The sequence below is a fragment of the Notothenia rossii genome (assembly GCF_949606895.1).
Source record: "Notothenia rossii genome assembly, chromosome: 3".
In the NCBI taxonomy this organism is placed as follows: Eukaryota; Metazoa; Chordata; class Actinopteri; order Perciformes; family Nototheniidae; genus Notothenia; species Notothenia rossii.
In genome coordinates this window covers 82,582,535-82,603,615 of record NC_136901.1, presented here as the reverse complement: position 1 = coordinate 82,603,615, position 21,081 = coordinate 82,582,535, and the positions used below count along the sequence as shown (strand labels likewise).

Here is a 21,081-nt window from a genome sequence, read left to right as displayed (position 1 = left end):
GGTTGTGATATATTTTACATTTTGGAATCAATTTAAGTTTAAAGTAAGAGCTTTAACCTCCATTTTGAGAATGAATATCTGTGTCATGTGATTAGAGTGTGAAGAAGTGTTTCTTTTTTAGATCTACTATTGAACTACTATCAGGCCCACATTTCAAATAATCAAGCCCATATAATAACTTCAATTTAAAGTGGCCCTATTATCTGATTGGTTAACTGGCTTGCTCTCTTGTGATTGGTCAATCACTAAGAGATGTCCCACCCCTTAGTCGACCACCTACACGTGGTTGGGCGCTAGCCAATGAGTGTTACATAGTGATGCCAATATGTCACGTAAACAAAGGAGAACAATTTAAAGTGGACCTATCATGCTATATTTGAATAATATAGTGTAGGACCACACCTATATAAGGCATATTTATACTTTTTATTTTTCAAAATACCAAACAGATCATGCATTTTAGCCATTCCTCATTTGGCTCAATTTAACACTGTCTTTGCATGGGCTGATTCTGTGAGAACAGCACCATCTACAGACCTGGCATATGTACTACAGCGTCTCCAGTGCTTTCGAACGGCAATGTCCGTGGCTGTCTCCTCCTGATTGGTGGAGTTGGACCAATAGCCGTAGCGCCACTTCTGTGACGTCATAGAGGTGTGCAAATCTGGATCAGTCTGTATCAGATCCGTAGCAGCCCCTTTTTAAGAGATTTGGGTATGGAGGAAAATAGAGAGGGTTGTGTTTTCTGACACTTGGTGAGTTCCCTGGAACACCGGGGACACATATTCATGTAGAAAAGACGTACAAAAGTGCATTTTGCATGATAGGTCACCTTTAAGGGTTTCAGGCAAGGGGAGAGAGTGTGGGAGAGAAACTCCCTCTGGAGGGAACTTTGGGATTTTAGCCTTTGCAGACCATTTACAAAACCTACATAACACACTACAGGTAAAGAGAAAACCCCAAAAAGCTAAATAGAACCTCTTTAAAGCTACAAAACTCTTCTCTCTCGAACATATAAATATCTGACCAACAGAACATATAGTTCAGGAGATTTAAGCCTTATGTCAAGCTCTCATTCACTGCTATATAATACAAACTGCCAAGTTAACCTAACTTTAAAAGTGAGTGACATCTGAATATTGAGGTAGTATTGTTAACTTTGGTACCATCTCTCTCTTATAATCAAAGGGAAAGGTGTTGTATAAGACCGCACAGTGAGAATATCCACCAAAAGACTGGTGAGATGAGTAATGGCGATGTAACAAGTGCCTGTTTATTCTGATTGCGTTATAAAAGCAAGATATGACTGGCAACCATCTTGCAATATGACAGCAATGTTTTTCTTGAGAATCATGTTTAGTATTTTCACTGTGCTGTATGTTCTATATTTGAAAAGACCCATCATTTGTAAGCCCTGATGTCTGGCACAAGCCCTGCTCAGTGCTGCTGACTGCCAGCGCTCTGAAAAACATGATGTGTCACCCTCGCCCCCTCACCAGGCAAAGGACAATATGCTGATAAGTGAATTGCAACCATTACATACCAACAGTGGATGCACTCATAAAGTCACAATTTCCAAGTGAAGATAAAGCAGTCTTTGTTGTGCCACATTGAGACTGAACTTGACAATGCAACACCAAAATGCAAAGTGGCGCACAAACGTGAAGATAGGGGATTGTAGGACATTATTGTGCTAATTTTTGTCACACACACAAATACTTGAACATAACTTTCCAGCAGATCAGCGAACTATGAAGTACTGTAACATGGGCTACTTTTAACGCAATTCATTTGGAGATATTTCCAATAGTTCTTCTTTCACCAAAACATAATTCAACCCAATCTCTATTTGATTTCCACTTACATTTCCGATGTTATCATCAAATACAGAACAGTGTTATGATCATGACTGCAGGATGCTTCACATTCTTCACTTATGAAAGAAAAATGTATTTGGCAAAGATTCCCCAAATAATTTGTTGCTGATTATAAAACATCATTTTAGCTTAGACTGCTTAAGGTTTTAGATTAAATAAAAAAACAAGACATTGCCTTGGCCTCTGGACAAATTCTTATGGAAAAGTGTTAATATTTTTTTAGGATAAGCAATAAAACTTATCAAACATTTCTGAGTTAACAATTAATAATATATGAATGGGTGAATAATTATCAACAATGGAAAGACCAGTTAGTTGCAGTCCTAATCTTCTTGCAGAAGGATAACTGAAAAAACAATTAATATATGTGTAAATCATGGTTTATAAGATATGTAAATTAAAAAAACAAAACTTATTTTAACTGTATTAAAAAAAAACATTCGATTGCAACTGAACGTGAAAGTTATAGATTTGGCACTTTTCTTGTTTTTGGTTTCCTGTGTGAATGCATGTCCTCGCAAAAAATCTATTCAGCCATCTCTGTATGGATGTATTCTTAGATAACAAGGATGCAGATAGCGTTAGCATCTTCAAACCTAAACCTAAAGGGCTGTTACTGAACTGCTACTGTGTCTGAATGCTTTTTTCACAGCTGGGTGAAATAGTTTCTATTGTCAGGTTGAGATTTGCTACAAGGAACAGTACATTGTCTCCCTCCAATTATGTGAAGCCAGTCAAGTAAGACTTTTTCAACAGTGCCTTTGTCATGTAGTCTTTCTTAAGGCTCAACAGGCACACATTAAGCTGTGGGTTTGTTGTCTGCTCATATATGTTTCCATGTGTCGGCTCACGGGTGGTGTTTTGCCGGACTGAATTTTGGCACTTGGCCCACTTGGCTTTAAGACTTTTTCAGGCTGCCAGTGATATATGCCTCAGGTGGGTTGGAAAGCCTTCAGAAACCACCTGAGGAGGAGCGGTTAACGCTTTTGCAGAACAGAGTGGAGTTAGTTTTTCACTTCAGCTACAATAACAGAGAGAGAAAACAATGGGGTGGTGATGGCTGACATTTGCAGGCAGCCTTTTTTGTTCAGGATAGGTTACATTTGAGTGTTTACACCAGTGAAACATCTGTTTTTAAGTTGCCTAGAAAACGTTCTGCTTTGGCTTAATATTGGTTTTGGCTACTTCTTATGTTTTCTTGTGAGCAAACCAGGAGCCAGGTGCATTAAACTTGGTGTTTTTTTCAAGGCTCCAGTACAACTGCACCAAATCTATGGATAATTCATGGGGAAACAGAAAAAATAAGAACCATATAGTTTCACAAGATCCTCTCCAGCAGCAAAGCATAAATCCTCTTGTGATTAGGCACAGCTGTGGCTATTCACAGCACAGAGTCTTAATATATCCTACACGCACCTGTAAATCATCAGACAGTGATCATCATCTAACAGGAAATAGGCATGATGATGATTTGATGAGAATGATTTAGCTGAAATTAGTTTACAAAGTGTTTTGACAAACAAAAGGAAATAAAAGGATTTTACGATTAAAAAAGCAATTTAAAGTTTAGAAATCAGTCTTTGGCAATGATATAGTATGAGTGAAATAACCCAGGAGAATAACATTATATATTGTATTCCATCTCTAAGTTTATTAATTTTCAATTTACCTGGCCAGCCAGCCTTTTCTAAAAAACAAAACACCAGTATGTATATAAACATGGAAAAGCTCTGTATATCTGAATTATACAAAGATGTGCTTATTGTTACCGTAGCCATGATAGCACCATGCCTCTAATGTCGGTTGTTCGGACTGAAATATCTCAACAAACTACTTTGTATTCTCATCTCTTCCTGGCAGTGATATCGCATCCTGTGACTTTATCAGCAAGAGTTTTGACAGGACTCTGGCAGTGTTGTTCAGTTAGAGGTTTATTGATGTCATTCATTATTTTATTCTCCTTTAAATACCAAACGTCTTAACATCCCGGATCCCTGTCCACACAGGGCTCACACTATTTGTTGAAAGGATAATACAACAAGAACACAAACAAACACAAAACGTTACTAGTCAGCTTGTACTTTGAAGATCCAAAACAAACTTTAATGCTATACGTGCCAGAGTTAGTTTTACAGCATCTAGTCTTTGGATCAAACTGACATTAGGTGCTTACATGAAGCAGTATTTCGAGTCATGAATAAGAACCACCATCTTCCGTGAATTCCGATATAATCTTTTGTTTACAACTCGCTCCCTTCAGAGAGCATCCCCTGCATTAAAGGATCACTTTGTGCGGGTTTTCAAACGACACAGTTAGAATGTGAAATTCAAGAATAAAAAAACACAGCAAAGCACGTTTCAAAATAAAACTTGCCTGTGTTAACACATGGTGAGCACAAGGAAACATCACGCCCAGGCCGCCAGTAAAGGAGAGTGATTAGTTATAAGAATATGTATCAATGTAAGTGCCTCTGTGGAGAGACGTAAGCACATGCAGTGAAATACACAAGAGGCGACTGAGGAGTACAAGCTGTGATAGTGAATTTATTATAATTCATTACACTGTATTCAGAGAAGCAGACATATGCAATATTATTTGTCTCGAGGAGTTGAGCGTGCAGAAACGCTTGCTACTGGCTGAGATTATGCATATTTGTTATTTTCTTAAATGTCACTTGTTTACTGCACTGCAGCATTTGTGTCCATGTTTGGAGATGGGAAAGAATGATGCGTGTAGGATCGTCTTCCTACAAACTGAAGGACCATCTCCTCTCCAAAGCTCCTCGGAGGGAAGCATTGATTAAAGATAGGGTTGGTTGTGTTGGTGGAGGATGGGAGATGGCTATCAGGGAAGTAATTTGTTTATAGTCTAGACCCGATGCTATCTCAGAGACGTGAGACGTCACTTAGAGAAATACAGGTTTATTGGTGCTTTAATGGTATGTAATCTAGGTAATCTACAAGCAAAATACGTGGTTGTGTGTAAGTGCATGTGACTTTGAAGTGTTCCATCCTCGTTTTTGCAAAATGTTAAGACATTTTTAGCTTTTTCATGTTTACTTGTTGCAGCCTGTAAAGAAGTTAACTTCAGTGGCTTTACGTAGCAAAACTCCCTCAGTCATAGATTAGCAAAGCATTTAATTCATGCATGTTGGGTGTCGATCAGTATTAAAGGACTTCTAATCATCAATCAGTCTTTCTAATATATTCCAATATTTCAGACCCTTGTTGTCTGCTATTGGCATCCCTCCATCACCGGAACACCCTCTGTTCCTAAGCTTACTAACCTCTTTTGATGGCCTTTCCTGCCTTAGGTTCAAGGTTCTTTATTTTTGTCTTACGACCATAGCTACAGTGTAGTTATGCCGATGAAAATCTTAGGTCACAGGCTTCTCCAACAGTGCAACACAATAACAAAGATAAACAGAAAAATATAGTAAATGGTAAATACAAAAAAGAAAAATAGTTTAAAAAAGTGAAATAGTGCAATAAGAGTCTATATGCAAGTTATTGGAATGATATATTAGAGAAATAGATAAATAATTACTAAGTAGCAGATGAATGTTATGGATGTTGTTTCAACAGTTCAGGTGTTTAACAGTCTTATTGCCTGTGGGATGAAACTGTCTCTGAGTCTGGGGGTTTTAGTCCGGATGCGGCGGTAACCCCAGCCAGACGGCAGCAGACAGAACAGTTTCTGGCTGGGGTGATGGGGGTCTTTTATAATCCGGAGGGCTTTCTTCCTGAGGCGCTGGGAGTAAAGGTCCTCCATGGATGGCAGCTCCGTCCTGGTGATGTGCCGTGCAATTTTCACCCCCCTCTGTAAAGCCTTACGTTTGAGGGCGGTGCAGCTGCCGTACCAGGCCGTGATGCAGCCAGTCAGGATACTCTCTATGGTGCACCTGTAGCAGGTTAGGATACTCTCTATGGTGCACCTGTAGCAGGTCAGGATACTCTCTATGGTGCACCTGTAGCAGGTCAGGATACTCTCTATGGTGCACCTGTAGAAGGTCAGGATACTCTCTATGGTGCACCTGTAGAAGGTCAGGATACTCTCTATGGTGCACCTGTAGAAGTAGCAGAGTATCCTGGAGTCCATGTTGAACCTCCTCAGCCTGCGGAGGAAGAAGAGCCGCTGTCAAGCTTTTTTGGTGATGGTTGTGGTGTGAAGAGTCCATGTCAGGTCCTCAGTGATGTGGACACCGAGGAACCTGAAGCCTCATGCTTTTAGGTACTGCAACTTGTATTAATAGTATGCGTTTGCTGCATATCTATTAATTGCCAACAATATCCTTTAATGTGTGCATATCGGACTGAGCTTTTGTTGAGATTCTTTGCAAAGAAGCAACTATTGGAAAATATTTTTAAAAAGCTAAAAACATTTATATCCAGCACATAATAGTTACCTAACACATTCAGATGAAAGTGTGAATGCTTCTCTTTTTAATACTTTGAAGTTGTATCACTGCACTTTTCTAGGTCTTTGTGCCATATTTGTTTGATGTCCAACATGAGTGGAGCTGACATTGCTTTGTTTTAAATACAGATGGATATGTTGCAGTCTCATTTGCCAAATCTACTCTCCTTTGATGTCTGAAATTGCAATCCCATAAAAGTAAAATGCTGTTGTCTTATATTGAATATCAGACGGCAACTATTTATAACAGAAAATACAGGCTACGTCTCTAAAATAAGATGATTAATTCACTGGTAGAATCTATATTCACTTATGCTATAAAAAGCTGTAATTGATAAGACATACAATAGGATACATAATAACCTAATTTACTTTAACAATATAAAGAACTTTACTTTTACTCCAATGGCAATATTCTGCAATATAACAATACTTTAATGTGATAAGAAGGAGTTTAATAAAGAATAAGACCAAATGTAATATTAACTTGGATTTGTATTAAAGTGTGTCACTTCTAACCCTTTAAATGTAATGAATTTTAATGAGTGAATTAAAAAGGCACATTTACAAGCCTCAATGTCTGCTTTCAGGACATTTCTGTTGGCTCAAGGTAATATTTTAGAGTAGAGAAGTGTAGTTTTTGAAAAAACGAATGTGTTTTTAAAGCTTATATTGCTTAAAACATTGATTAAGGTCAAGGTCACTGTAACAAAAATGTTTTGCCCATAACATAATAAAATCATAAAATGTTGGTGCGGACAGAAATTGTCCACGTCCACTGGTTTTCAATTTAAGCTCAAAATGATTTGAACACACACAAAATGGCTTGTGTTTTCTTCCTGAACATCCTTTGTTACGTAGCCATCAATCCAATCCGCTTTATTTATATAGCACATATTAAAAACAGAGGGTTTACCGAAGTGCTTCACAGCAAACATAACATTATAATAAAATATAATATTACAATAATTGATAAAAGTCATACATAAGAATAGACAAAAGGCACATAAAGGCTATGGACAGACAATAAAAGGATAAACATCGATAAAACAGAGCTTGAAAGCGAGGGAAGAGAGGTGGGTCTTCAGGCGGGACTTCAAAGTTTGGAGGGTGGGTGACAATTTGACATGGGGGGGCAGGTCGTTCCAGAGTCTGGGGGCTACCGCTGAGAAGGCTCGGTCTCCCCTGGTCTTTTTCTTGGTTTTAGGGGCTACTAGCAGCAGCTGATCAGGCGACCTCAAAGCCCTTGAGGGGGTGTACACCTTTAGGAGGCCGGAGATGTACAGAGGGGCCAGCCCATTAAGCGATTTAAAAACAAACAATAAAATCTTAAAATGAACTCTAAAATGGACAGGAAGCCAGTGGGGGGAAGCCAGAATAGGTGTGATGTGCTCATGCTTAGGAGTTCCTGTAAGCAGCCGAGCCGCAGCGTTTTGTACCAGCTGCAGGCGTGCCAACGAGGTCTGGTTTAGGCCGGCATAAAGTGAATTACAGTAGACGAGTAGAAACAAACGCCATCAATAGTGGACGATCACTTACAATTCACAAATCTTAGGATTACTGAAACAAAGGTGATAAGTCTTTAAATACACCAACACAAAAGCATTTTGCTTCCCGGCCTCACTGCTTTGTAGCAATATAGTAGTAAGGTAACAATCCAGATGAGTTCATTAAGTTTCATTTTCCATTTTATCTCTCCTGAAGTGGACCATTAAGTCGGTGCGCGAGGGTAACCGATCAGCTAATCTGCTTGTGATTTATGTGGCAGGGAAACTGAGGACTTAACTGAGCCTCGGACCACATTGATTACTGACATGGTTAATTGGCTAAACCCACTGGTACATTGAGACAGGCTTATTGGAAATGTCAAATCAAGCGCCTCATTTGCATTCATGATGTATGGTGTCTATTCCAGCTTCTGCCCAGGCAGCACAAACTGCCACACATAGCAGGAAGGGCCTGGGAACTCTGCCTTGAATTTGCAACTGACCATCTGGCCTTGGTCGGAGTTTGGCGTTTGGTGATTCCCCCCCCCCCCCCCCCCCATCATCATGCACACGTTTGAATTGGATGCACATAGGTTACATGTGCTGAATAGACGATGAGGACTTCAAAAGATCCTCATGGGAGTGAGACCGAATTCCCCAATCGGGGTTTGACTAAAGATCCAGCTTTAAAGAGACACACGCAGATGATTGAACATTTTTTTTTATGTCGGTTCATTACTTTCGTGCCTTCTGTGTGTGTGTGTGTGTGTGTGTGTGTGTGTGTGTGTGTGTGTGTGTGTGTGTGTGTGTGTGTGTGTGTGTGTGTGTGTGTGTGTGTGTGTGTGTGTGTGTGTATGTGTGTGTGTGTGTGTATGGGGGGGGGTGTGTTTGTTTGTTTGTTTCAGATCAAAACAGTAGCTGAGACAATTTCGCTAACAAAATCCTGTAAAATACCTGTGAGAGCAGATGAAAGCAGCATGAAATTGAATATTTTTTTATATAAGCAGATGGGCTAAAAGACATTACGGGAGAAAACAAAGGGGATATGAATTTAAAAGTTGAAGTATTATCATTTTCTTGGCAAATGTGCTCGTTTGGAAATAAATTAGGAAAAAAAACCACCCAAACATAAGGTGCAAAAAAACACTTAATGAGGAGTACTGGTCTACAATGAATCCTCTAGCCTAGAGTGCTATGATCAGATCACTTCATGGTCAGGTTTATTACAGAAAAAGTCATCAGTGGCTAAAGCCCGTAGAGGAGTGCTTTTTAACATTTAACAACAAACATCTTTTCTCAACCAAAGTGCTTATTGCCCAAGCCCAACCACAGCTGTAACTCTTGATGCACTCTTTTAGTTTAAAGAGCCTTATGCACACAAACAAACCATGTCTTTGAGCGTAATCAAGGCAGCAATCACATTAAGACCAACTCTAGATACACAGAAGGCAGAGCATTTAATTACTTCTAATTCATTACATGTTAATATGCCTCCAAGTGTCAGCTGTTTGCACAATACAGTTTATAAGAACAAAGACCCATAACACAATATGATTCGCTTAGAATGCATTTCTATTTTTTCAATAACAACTACACTTCACCTACAAGTAAGTAGTGGAGGTGCAAGTTTAGGCGTGACTTTATATCAGTTTTACTTTGTGTCTTCATCCCAATCTACCCAAAGTATTTATGCTGCCATCCGAGGTCAGCCATGTGAAAGAAAAACAACAGCTCCAATTTCACCAGCTGTTATGTTGTCAAACTGAGATAGTTCAATAAACAATAAACATGCTAATACATGGGCTCTTCACCATAGCAACGCATAAATACCTTTGATTCTTTCACTCAGTAACTATGTCTGTATTTCCTGACACACACCTGTTATTCAAGTTATCTTTCTGAATAGACTCGACTCATTTCAGGGGCAAAAGCTAGGGCAAGGTGAGTCAGTGAATGAGAGCATGATTTGTAAAAGTCCGTCACTTCAGATTGTTCACACAGTAACTGCATAATACAAACATTTTCAGCGTGCATTAATACTAGTTTTCGTAAAACAAACTCTCAGTGACGTTAGAGGGAATATAGCAAGTGATTCAGCCTTCAGGCCAAGTAATGAGAGAATGGATAGCTACAAATCATATTATTCATGTTAATGCACTCAAGCAAAGTTATAATCATCTCAATAGAGGTAATGTGAAAAGAGACCGAGATATAAAGCCCTTGTTTTCATAGTTTTAATGCTTTAATAAAGAAAATCTTGATAGAAATGTTAATGCCAAATGTGTGAGGAAATAATGTGCCAGAGGCAGAGCGGTCTTCGGTATACTATGGTCTGTTTTTGGATGCGAAGAAGGAAGACACACATGTTCACAAATATAGGCCATTACCAATTGTTAGCTGACACTGGCTGGTTGGAAAACATTAACATATCGTCCGTCCGGTCTTAGTCTATTAATCAAATGGGTTTGTGCTTTGATTACCAGCTCTTCCTGTCAACACTAAGTTTCATTGATAAAATTAAACCCTTAGTTGCTTACCAATGGTCAAGACAGCACATTGCAATGTAGTAGTGTGTTTGAATGGTGTTTGAATGGTTAAATGTAAATGCAGCAATTTAAAATTCATCGCTATCTTGGTTTAGCATGCTCTTAACACAAAGCAGAGTTGATGCTAGTAGAAATATAGTTCGTTTGTCAGGCCATTGTTCATAAAGCAAAGAATTGGAGACATTTAAACTTTGACCTGATGAAAAACCACAAATGTCATCCTCATGGTGGCACGAGATAATCACCAAAGTAATTCTCTAGAGATCATTAATGTTCGATGTCACAAAAGCAATGAGATCCATCAAAAACATTTATTAAAATGTCACTGAAGATAATACAACCTGAGCATTCTCATATTTTCAGATTTAGAGTCACTGATTTAACTTAATGTTCAATATCACCTCACATAAAATTGAGATTTCCCCCCTAATACCTGTGCTCTTTGTTGTGCTTTGATTTTCTCTCTCACAGCTCTGTTAGAGGTCATTCTTGCTGGCAGAGACTGCTTGTTGGCTGGAGACTCGTGCTCGAGTGATGAGACTTGTAGTCCACGTTTGCGGACTCTGCGTCAGTGCGTGGCGGGGAATGGCAGCATGAAGCTGGGCCCCGGGGCCAGGAGCCAGTGTGCCAACGCAGTGTCGGCGCTGCTGTCCAGCCCCTTAAATGGCTGCCAGTGCAAACGAGGCATGAAGAAGGAGAAGAACTGCCTGAGCATCTACTGGAGCCTTCACCAGTCCTTCATACATGGTCAGTGTCTATAGAATAGCAGTGGTCCTTTAAAAGTGTAAAAATCAAACCGTTGCTTAGTTCACATTCGGTAGCTGAAGAACCACAGGTCATCACAAACTGTACCGATGACTAAATATTAGACTGTGTACAAATGATCATTTAGGCGATTGGAGTCTTAGTGGCAACATGATAACATGTGATAATTATAGTATACAACCTAATTAATTTACAAGATTCATGTAAATGCTTTACCTGTTTCTATTTTGCTTTCAGGACTCAACCTGGTGGAGAGTTATCCCTATGAGACCGTGCACAGAGATTACGACTACGTCCGCTTGGCCTCTATTACAGCTGGCAAGTTCACTGACCTTCATTAAGTTTCACCTTATTTGATACAATTTTAACCTTTGAAGATGGATTGTTCTTGCACAAATACATGACTCGACTGAATTTACCCCTGGAAGCATGCCTGGGGCAATTAGAGGTCCCTTCTGTTCTTAAGACACAGTTACACAAGAAATGCTATTCATCCTCATGTAGCATCCAGAAGGGTGTTGTTGTTTTTGGATTAATTTGCCAGATTGACGTGAAATAACACAACGAATGGCTGCCAATGCTGTCCATATGGAGTCAATATTATACTTAGGAATTCAATTATATCAAAATCTAATTTAGCAATGCAACTCTTAAAATGTAATAAAACAAGCCCAAACTCTGAAAGGCAGGTTAATTCTGTGAAAACACGTTCATCGCATGAAATGTTTACTGAAGGCTACACATTTAAGTAGAAGGTAGAAGTCGGAAAACATTGGCCGAAGTTAAATGAGAGTAAAAGGTGTGTTAATGCGTGTATTCTTTTTGTGGTAATTGTAGGCCAATCTGGTCCTGTTGGATGTTAACTTGTCTACAGTAACACTCCTTGTTTTACCTCTAGCCATAGTTGAATACAAACAATGTCCAGAGAATTATTCTGCCTAAAGCTACCATCCACCCCAAGAAAGTTCATGTTTTTCATCATGTTTACTGCCAGAAAAGGGGTTTATACTGTATATTTATCAAACTACAAATCCAACAAGAATACCTGAAGAACTGATGACTAATCCCTGAAGCTCAAATAGCTCAATGAGGTCGGCTCGTTGCTCATTTCCCAGGCAGGCAGGATGTATACAAAAGGTCCATTCAGAAGTTGTCATGAGGAGCAGGGTTCACTCTCACACCAAGCATGACCTGTCACAAAGTCAGGCTTGCTGTATTTTACTGATGCAATAAAGGACAGGAAGCTGTTTGGATGTTTCTCGCAGATCACATAACGCTAGCATTACTCGAGTTACACTTGAGGTGGGAAGACACTCAGATAGTTTTAGGCATGTTACTGAATCTTATTTAGATCAGTTTCGTATTTAAAGACATTTGTTTGCTTTTTATGTCTTCATTTGATAGCAATATTGGAGAGAAAAAATGCTAAATCGGGGAAACAAAGCAGGGGAATGACATAAAGCAAACGGGCCAAACCAGGACATTTACAGATAAGGGGACAGCAGAGAGAAATTAGCAAAGTAGCTGACTATAAAGCAAACTATACTTTTAAAATATGGCATATAGGCCTAGTATTTTGGTGCACTATGCCTGCTTTTATGATTATTTTAATCAGGATGATGGAGAGGCATACACCTTGTTCTTGTACTAGCAATACAATGATGCAAAGAAGCTAGCTGGATTATATATTTTTATTCAGATTTTGCATTTTATTACATAACAGTACAAACGAATTTGCAACCAATCCCCACACAGAACAAGCGAGGGTGATGCAACCAATAGCACAAAAAAAATACACACATAAAAGAAAAAAAAGAAATGGTCACTAGTGCACGGTAATAACATCAGTAACAACTGTCTAGAAGGATTATATTTGAGGCATTATTCTCAATGCAATTCAAGAAATTGTTCTCTTTTCAAAACGTAAGAACGAGATACCAGAATCCTCTCCTAAAACTCGTTTTGTTATTCTGGTCCTCGGGAAATGAGCCACATTGCTTATTCACACACACTTCCACCTTGCTGCGGATCTTAAATTCCAAACGACCCATCTCAACTTTTGAAAGATTACATCTCAGCTTGTTGAATGAATACATCAGTGCAAACTACAGGTCTAACACGCCGTTTATATACCCATAACATTTTTTTTGCTCAGTTGGATTTATATTTCCACTGATATCTACACTTTTCTTTGACCTTACTTCTATCCATAGACTCAGATGTTGGCATGACAACTGTGAATCGCTGCCTGGACGCAGCCAAGGCTTGCAATGTGGACGACGTGTGCCAGAAGCTCCGCACAGAGTATGTGTCGGCTTGTATCAAACCCACTGCCAAGTCGGGCTTGTGCAACCGGCCTAAATGCAATAAGGCTCTGCGCCGGTTCTTCGACCGAGTCCCCGCCGACTACACACACGGACTGCTCTTCTGCCCCTGTACGGACACAGCATGCGCGGAGCGGCGGAGGCAGACTATTGTTCCCAGTTGCTCTTATGAAAGCGCAGAAAAACCCAACTGCATTACACAGATAAAGATCTGCAACACTGACTACGTGTGCAGGTTTGGAGATAAATGGATAATTGACTCCCATTCATTGTTATGTCTTTCTCTCAGGTCTATAACAGATATTAAAGTTATTTCTCACCTGGTCTCATATGGATACGATAAGATATTGCCGTAATATGATCCAATTCCCCAGTTTCGTTTTGCTTTAATGAACTAACTATTTTCTCAATGTATCCCAAATAATCAAATCTAATGTTTAATCATTCCAGGTTTCTTCAAGTACTCCTTGGATATAGATTTGAAATATACTCACACCACATATTTGGGCCAGTGCTGTTCAGTATTATGTCTCTTTGAAACCAAATAAACAGCCATTCAATCAACACAATGGCCTGCTGTTTTACCCTAAAGCTTTCTACCTCCATTGGTTAGAACACCCCAGAGAGCCGGTTGGAATAACACATTAAATATTTAGCACAGATAAAGAGCCAGATGGATCTGAGTTATCGCTCATTGCTATCTCTGGTCATGGCCATTATTTTTCACAGCCCCATTACACTCAGAGGGCTTTGCTAATGATCCCAGGTCTGGGGGATGAAATATATTACTCTTTCTATCACTTTACACATTACAGTCCAATGCTTTCAGTCTACAGCACGTCCAACAATATTTCTTTATGTCAGAGGGGCGAACGTAATTAAATGAAAGTTGTAGTACAAAAATGGACTAAACCAGTGAAGTTTTAACATAAAATCATACAGAGAGCTATGATGATCTTGCTAACCAGTGTTTCGTTGCTTCTCTAGGTCTCGCCTGGCACAGTTCCAGTACGATTGCGAACCCTCCGAAATATCTGCCAATGGCTGCAAGCAAGGGAACTACGGAGCCTGTCTTCTCGCCTACACAGGGCTCATAGGTAGGTGCACACCTGAGAGGTGAGAAAAACACATACAGAAAAGAGAAGATTAATTTAAATGAACAGGTGGAGAGACGTGAAGGAAGATATATGCCATATGCTGGGTTAGAGAAGCAAGCTTACAATTGTGCAAGAAGCAGAAAAGAAATAATGAATAAATACTGAACAGGTCAGGAGTGAGTGGGAGAACTAAATAATATTTCTAATTAAAAACCAGAAGACAAAGGTTCAACACAGCTTAACATACAAAAGCATTCATATTAGACTGACTAACAGAGGCTCTTTCTTTACACAGTGTGTTTTAAAACAAACAAAGAAAATAGGAGCAGCGACTTATTTTCCGCAGAAACTGGAGAGAGGAGATAACCTAATGCATTTCAAGGACCTCAAAAGTTGCCCCTCAGCACAGACACACATTTTGCATTCTTATTCCTGTCTTGTATTTATTAAAGCACTTGGAATCCAAATTCCACTATGTTGAAGGAAAACAGCGAGAGAAAAACATTATCAATGGCGGAGACTTCCATGACCTAAACATTTATCAGAGTCTCGCTCTATAACATCATACAAGTCAATGCAACGCCAGTCTAAGCAAACGATACTAGAATGTTATCATCACTGTGGATCAGGTCAGCGTAAAGGAAATGCAGCGTCCATTACTACAGATGATAATGCACACGGTGTAACAACTCAAAGGGAGGATGAATATTTAATATTGATTGATGTCCGGTGCGTTTTCTCTGCAGGAAGCACAATAACTCCCAACTATATCGACAACTCAACTTCCAGCGTGGCTCCATGGTGCTCCTGCTCGGCCAGCACGAGCCCGAGAGGAGACTGTGATCACTTCCTGGGATCCTTCACCACCAACATCTGTCTCCGTGAGTGTCTCCGACCCTTTCCACAATTTTTGAATGTACCAACCTTTAATAATAATAATAATAATAATAATAATAATAGATGAAATTTGTATAGAGCCTTTCAAGGGACCCAAGGCCAGTTTACATGGTGAGTAAACAAACCAACAAAAGGGGCAAATAATTTACATTCAAAAGTACCAACACAAGTTTTTGTGGTTAGGGGATTTGTTTGTAAAGCTATTGGAGAGGAATACAACATTTACTTTTAGTTGCAATTTAAGAGTAAGAGCTGTGGTTACGTTTTAAAGATACATTTTGTATTTTTTTTTTATAGTGCAGGAAAATAATGAAACTTCATGGAGTTTAGTATTTTTTGTTTCTTATCATCGTATTGAATTGGATCAATGTGTGTCAATGGTATTGGTATCCACTTCTAAAGTTCTTGTACAACTGACATCCCCAGTTTCTATACATCTCAAAGAAAAACAATGCAAGGTTTTGTCTCAAACAGGGGCGCTGCGCCCTCTTACTTTCAGCACCCTCATACCAAAATGCAGATTTTCCCCGTAGAATTTTAAAGTGATGCCAGAAAACAATATTTCTGTTCTTCAGAAACTGTAGACAGATTTCTTTTACAGAGTTCCGACCTCACATGCATCATCACACAAGTAAGCATATGGGAACTTTAAATTGAAGTGTGCGTATAACAAGAGGAAGTATAAACGGGTATAAAGAAAACCCCATCACTGTCAAAAACAAATACGTTTCATAACTACCTCAGGTGCTTGTATGGTTTCATATTAATTCCCTTCACAGCTGGTACAGACAGAGTAATTGCATTATGATATGAAATATAAAAACTGCGTTCCATAATCAGAATAATTTGAACTGATAACCTGCAACAGGAGGCATTTAAACAGACTTCAAAACTCAAGTAAATGAGTTTTGGATGTGAAGAAAGTGACAGGACAGAGCCGTTGGGATTAAGAGAAACATATGTTTCCCAGCATGCAGCAGAGTGAGATGTATTTAAATCAGATATCATGTTTTTTATTTTTATTTTAAAATGTGCTTTTTCACACTCTCTCTCTCTTAGTGATTTTTAATTGCTCACTCCATCGTCTCTTGTTATTAATCATCGACTTCAAGCTGTTTCCTTGGTAATTCCACCTGGTTGTTCAGACAGTCACTTCTTACTGAATAATAAGTAGCTGGGCTGTGAGTGTTGTATAATTGGATATTTACTGCAACTCCTCTAAACACCTAATGTACTTTCTTTCTTTAAAATATGATCTAGAACATGGGTTCCCAAACTTTTCAGCCCACGACCCCCAAACATTCATACCAAGTATTTAGTGACGCGTTTCTAGAGCTACTAATTAATATAATGTTGCTTGTAAATACATGTATAGCATTTTATACTTGTGCTCTAACTGGTCGCTGACTCTTGATGTTAATAAACATGATAATAATATTCAAGAAGACAATGTTAACACCACATTTATGTATGTCAGTGGTGAACCGTGTCTATCACAACTGGACCTTCTGTAGACACTGAAATGTGAGAACTGTTGCTTGAATACATGGCAATGTGTCTATAACATGCAATCAGTGGGTTTTCATATATTTCAGTATACTGAGCAGACAGACCAACTAAACAAAAGGCAAATACAGAAAGCAATTGAGGGTATAATTAAAACAATGTGAGCATTCATTGGGACTTTTTTCAGTTTCATATCTAAAGAACTATGGTATGAATTTAAAGTTTGCTGCTGATGCTTGACTGTCCATCATAAATATGAAATATATGCTGTGACAGCCACTAAGGAAATGTTTTGTAACCTGAATGATGAAGAAAGCTGCAAAGATTTGGATGGTGGAACATGTAACACTAAAATAAACACATCAAAAGAGGAACAGACTGTAGAACAACGTTCAAGACTTTGTGTTGTATGGATTACATGATCAAAGTTGCCGATTACAGTTATGAGCATTAGAAATAGCAGTCTTAAACAAACAATAAGACTACTTTTTTTTATTGAAATCAGTTCAGCTGATGAGATAATTTTATAATATGGTACTACATCAGCCTTAATGAAGAAGGCCTACATTGGTGTCTTGTAATTATTAGTGTCTTCTGTTCTTCTACCATGTTACCCAATGCTAATACTCTTCTTTCCATTTCTCCTATGACCTCTGCTCCTTACTATTGACCTCAGCAACATATATATATCACTGAACCTGTATCGAGTATCTTAACTCGGTGTGAGCGGCGAGGTGAATCTTTGGCCAGTTTCTCCTCGGGCCCAAAGCCTACAAAGGATACAGAGAGAGTCTCAGAGTTGTTTGGCCAGTGCAAACGCTCTACGAGTTAATGAGGTCGATGTGGAGAGGCAGGTGCAGTTTGGATACTTGAAGAGAATACTGAGTATTTTCTGCTTTCCCTCACTCTCTCTTGCCTCTGCTGACCAAACTAGGTCTGGCTCAGCAAATTGTGAAAAATGTACGACTCAGAACCGGAGGCCTCCAATGTGAAAGCATAGGACATGACTGGAACTCTATCAGCATATTGAAACAACGCTGCTGAAATATAACAACTGTTTGTCTTTTGATTTCCATATCTAATATTTCAGAAAATGCTCTTATTACGTTTGGAAGTGAATCAGACCAGCAGCCAACTGTCAGCCAGGCCAGCATGCCGAGCCCTGGGTCCAGCAGCAGAGAAACCAGGAGCACCGCTTCTCCACAAGAAACCATTGAAACTATGAGGAACATTCTGGATACAATAATACCAACACAGGTGTGCAATGTTATTGTCATTTTAAATATAACATTTCAAATGATTTTGATGACATACACTTATGTTTAGAGAAAGGGAAGCACATGTTAAGCAATTTTCTTAAACTGATCAATCAATTATCAGTTAATCATTAATAATAAATACAAATGTAGAATCATTACACCCCTAGTGCGCATCCACACACCATCTTTAAACGCTCTGGGAAGGAAACACAGAGGGCCTACCTTCATTGCTGACGATGAATGGTTCCTCGGTTCACTTTTATTCATAGAAATCACCTACATAAATATTCAGTGAAGCATTGAGGTTTTCTCCATGGCACTTTAAATATCGCCTATGAACATAATGCAAGCTGTACAAACAGAAATAAATGATTCTTCAAGGTTCAATGTGTAGTAAGCTGCGTGCCAAGACACGGCAGGAATTTATGACTATTTAATCCTGACCTTCAGAGCTAAACACAAATTATCAGCCGTCTGCTTTTACACAAGGATTAATGATGAGAAACCAAAGGGTTGTTTATAACACACTAATATAAGCAGATCATCAGGATTGGACCATTCAGAAAAAGAGTGGCCATATTAACTGATCTCTGTGTCTCTTCCAGGCCCTGGGAAATGAGCTGCTAGTGGGTCAGTCCACCCTGCCATCCAACAGCTTCCCAATCTCTGCTTCACCTCCCAGCTTAATGCTCCAAGCTGCCCTCTGCCTTCTGCTGTTGCTCTTTCATCTGCTCAACAATGTACACTAAAGGCTGCAGGGGAGCGTGCTGAGGACCCTCCTAGTATCAAGCAGATGGGAGGACCATGCAGCTCAAAGGAAAATGGACCGTGCGGCGTTACTCCTCCCTCTAAATTTGTACAGCAATTCTGTTTTTCTATTTTTGTGTCCGAGTGGTCCAGTTCCACCTGCCAGTGTGCTCTCAGACTGTGGGAGACCCCTGCAGACTGAAGCCAGTCTGTACATTTGTACATTGCCGTCGCGATCAAATCAAGCTGAAATGAATTGTCACTTATGTGGACTTACGCAACTCTCAGCTATCGAGCTGTATCAATTTTCAAGAGTTATTATGAAAATATACTGCAGATATGTATGATACAAAGATATGAAGTATAAAAGTACCTGTGAAGATTTGTGTTATCAACAGAAGCTCTTATTTGAAATATTGTAAGGGGAACTGGTTGGAGTAAACCGGGGAGCTTTGTGCCTGCTCAGTTTTCAGCAGACAAAGTGATTGGAAAGCTGCTGGAAGATACCACTCTCCTCAATGGACAGAAAGAGAACCATTATTTCTGATCAATACTGCGATAGTAGGAGGCAGAGGGACAGAAGAACTCAATTTTGCTCAGACAACAGGAAGAAATGCCATGTTTCTTACATGTCCAGCAGCACTATCTAGAACAAAAACTACCAGAGTACACAAGAAAAACCTTGGCATAATAATCGTCCTATCAATCAACTATCTCACAACATCTGATGTGATATTGCTAAAGCTACAGTATCTGTTAAACAGTCCTTGGTCTCTATCTGCAAAGACAAGCTCTTGGACTTGATGCAGTAACGTAGCTGCTATACTATGTGTTTGTGAGCGTAATACCCTTTTATTTCTCAATGTGTCCGTGAACATTGCTCTACTGGGCTCTGAGTGTTTGTGCCAGAAAGGAAAGTAAATGGTTGGACTTACTGAACGTTGCCAACTCCAGTACGGAGACCGTGTGAGAAAAGACAGTGATGAATGATTCAGTATTTTCTGTTCAAGGAACGTGACGGTGAATTCTAAACAGCAGCAGAGGTGCTGCAAATAAAAAGATCTCAGATAATTATGTTTACAAATTAGCATCATTTCACTTTTTTACTAATGACAAATGTTTTTTTGATGCTGTTGAATTAAGGTTGCTGGGGATACAGAGGCAACACAACTGGAAGAAATTGTTTACTTAAACTACCACTCCTCAGATGAGTTTCGCAGCACTCTAGGGCACATTATTTGAAATGGGAATTAAACAGGATTTAAAGCATTATCCAGTTCTATTTGTGACCTATAGTCTTCTCAAAAACCAATCTGAATAAAAGCCCATCAGCCGCCTCACTTCAAAGAGCTACTAGACTTATTTCTTGGTTTCTTAAAGGCAAATAAAAAATCCATGTCAACCCCTAAGGTATTTCCGCATACTAATTTACAAGTATTATTTGTTAATTTATCCCTCATCTGACAACTTGAACAATTTTATCCCTACTTTAATCCATACCAAAGACAAACAGGCAGTTTTCTGTAGTATAGATTAAAGCAGTGCTCCAATTACTAAAATAAATACCACAATCAATGACAAAAGCAGCACAGTGTGCAATAAAAAGCTGTCTGATGACCTGTTTCAGTTGATATACTCAGAAGGAAAAGGGTGACTTTAGTGGCTGATTTCTGCTGGCAATCCCACTTAACCCTCCACTGTTTTATTGTTTAAATTTTGCCTTTAGTTTGCTGAATACAGACAATTAACATTACTTAACTCACAACAGGCACCATAATTAAGCCCTGGTGGTAAAACACGATGAAGTAATTATCTTGTAAGTGTTGTCGATGCAGAGCCTAACTGCACTGTAGAGGGGCTAGAGTGTGTGTCAGATGGGAAGAAGAAAATATTCTGCAAGTGGACCAGTGTAAAAATGCAAAAAACGCAATTGAAATACAAACGTTTTTTTTTTAAACAACAGTAGCTCAAGGCACCATTTTTTTTTTTTTTTTACTGCATCCCCTTACAACTTGAATAGATTTAGGACTACTTTAAAAACGTTTTCAGTACTTTTTCTTTGTCACTCACATTTGCTGTTAATCTATTGTAAAAGTAATTATTTGGAAACATTGCTATTTCAAACCTAAAAAGTATAATTGATGCCAATAATTATGGAT

General features: G+C 39.0%; 1 protein-coding gene across 1 annotated transcript in view; it reads left to right on the top strand.

Moving 5' to 3' along the window:
* gfra4b (GDNF family receptor alpha 4b) overlaps positions 1-20,879 on the top strand; it is a 35,937-nt gene extending 15,058 nt beyond the window's left edge. The window contains exons 2-8 of the mRNA XM_079672751.1: positions 10,799-11,074; positions 11,330-11,410; positions 13,306-13,651; positions 14,404-14,513; positions 15,260-15,394; positions 18,007-18,173; positions 18,781-20,879. Coding sequence (XP_079528877.1) covers positions 10,799-11,074; positions 11,330-11,410; positions 13,306-13,651; positions 14,404-14,513; positions 15,260-15,394; positions 18,007-18,173; positions 18,781-18,924 — 1,259 coding nt within the window. The 3' untranslated portion in view covers positions 18,925-20,879. The remainder of the gene's footprint in view (positions 1-10,798; positions 11,075-11,329; positions 11,411-13,305; positions 13,652-14,403; positions 14,514-15,259; positions 15,395-18,006; positions 18,174-18,780) is intronic.
* The last annotated feature ends 202 nt before the right edge of the window (positions 20,880-21,081 follow it).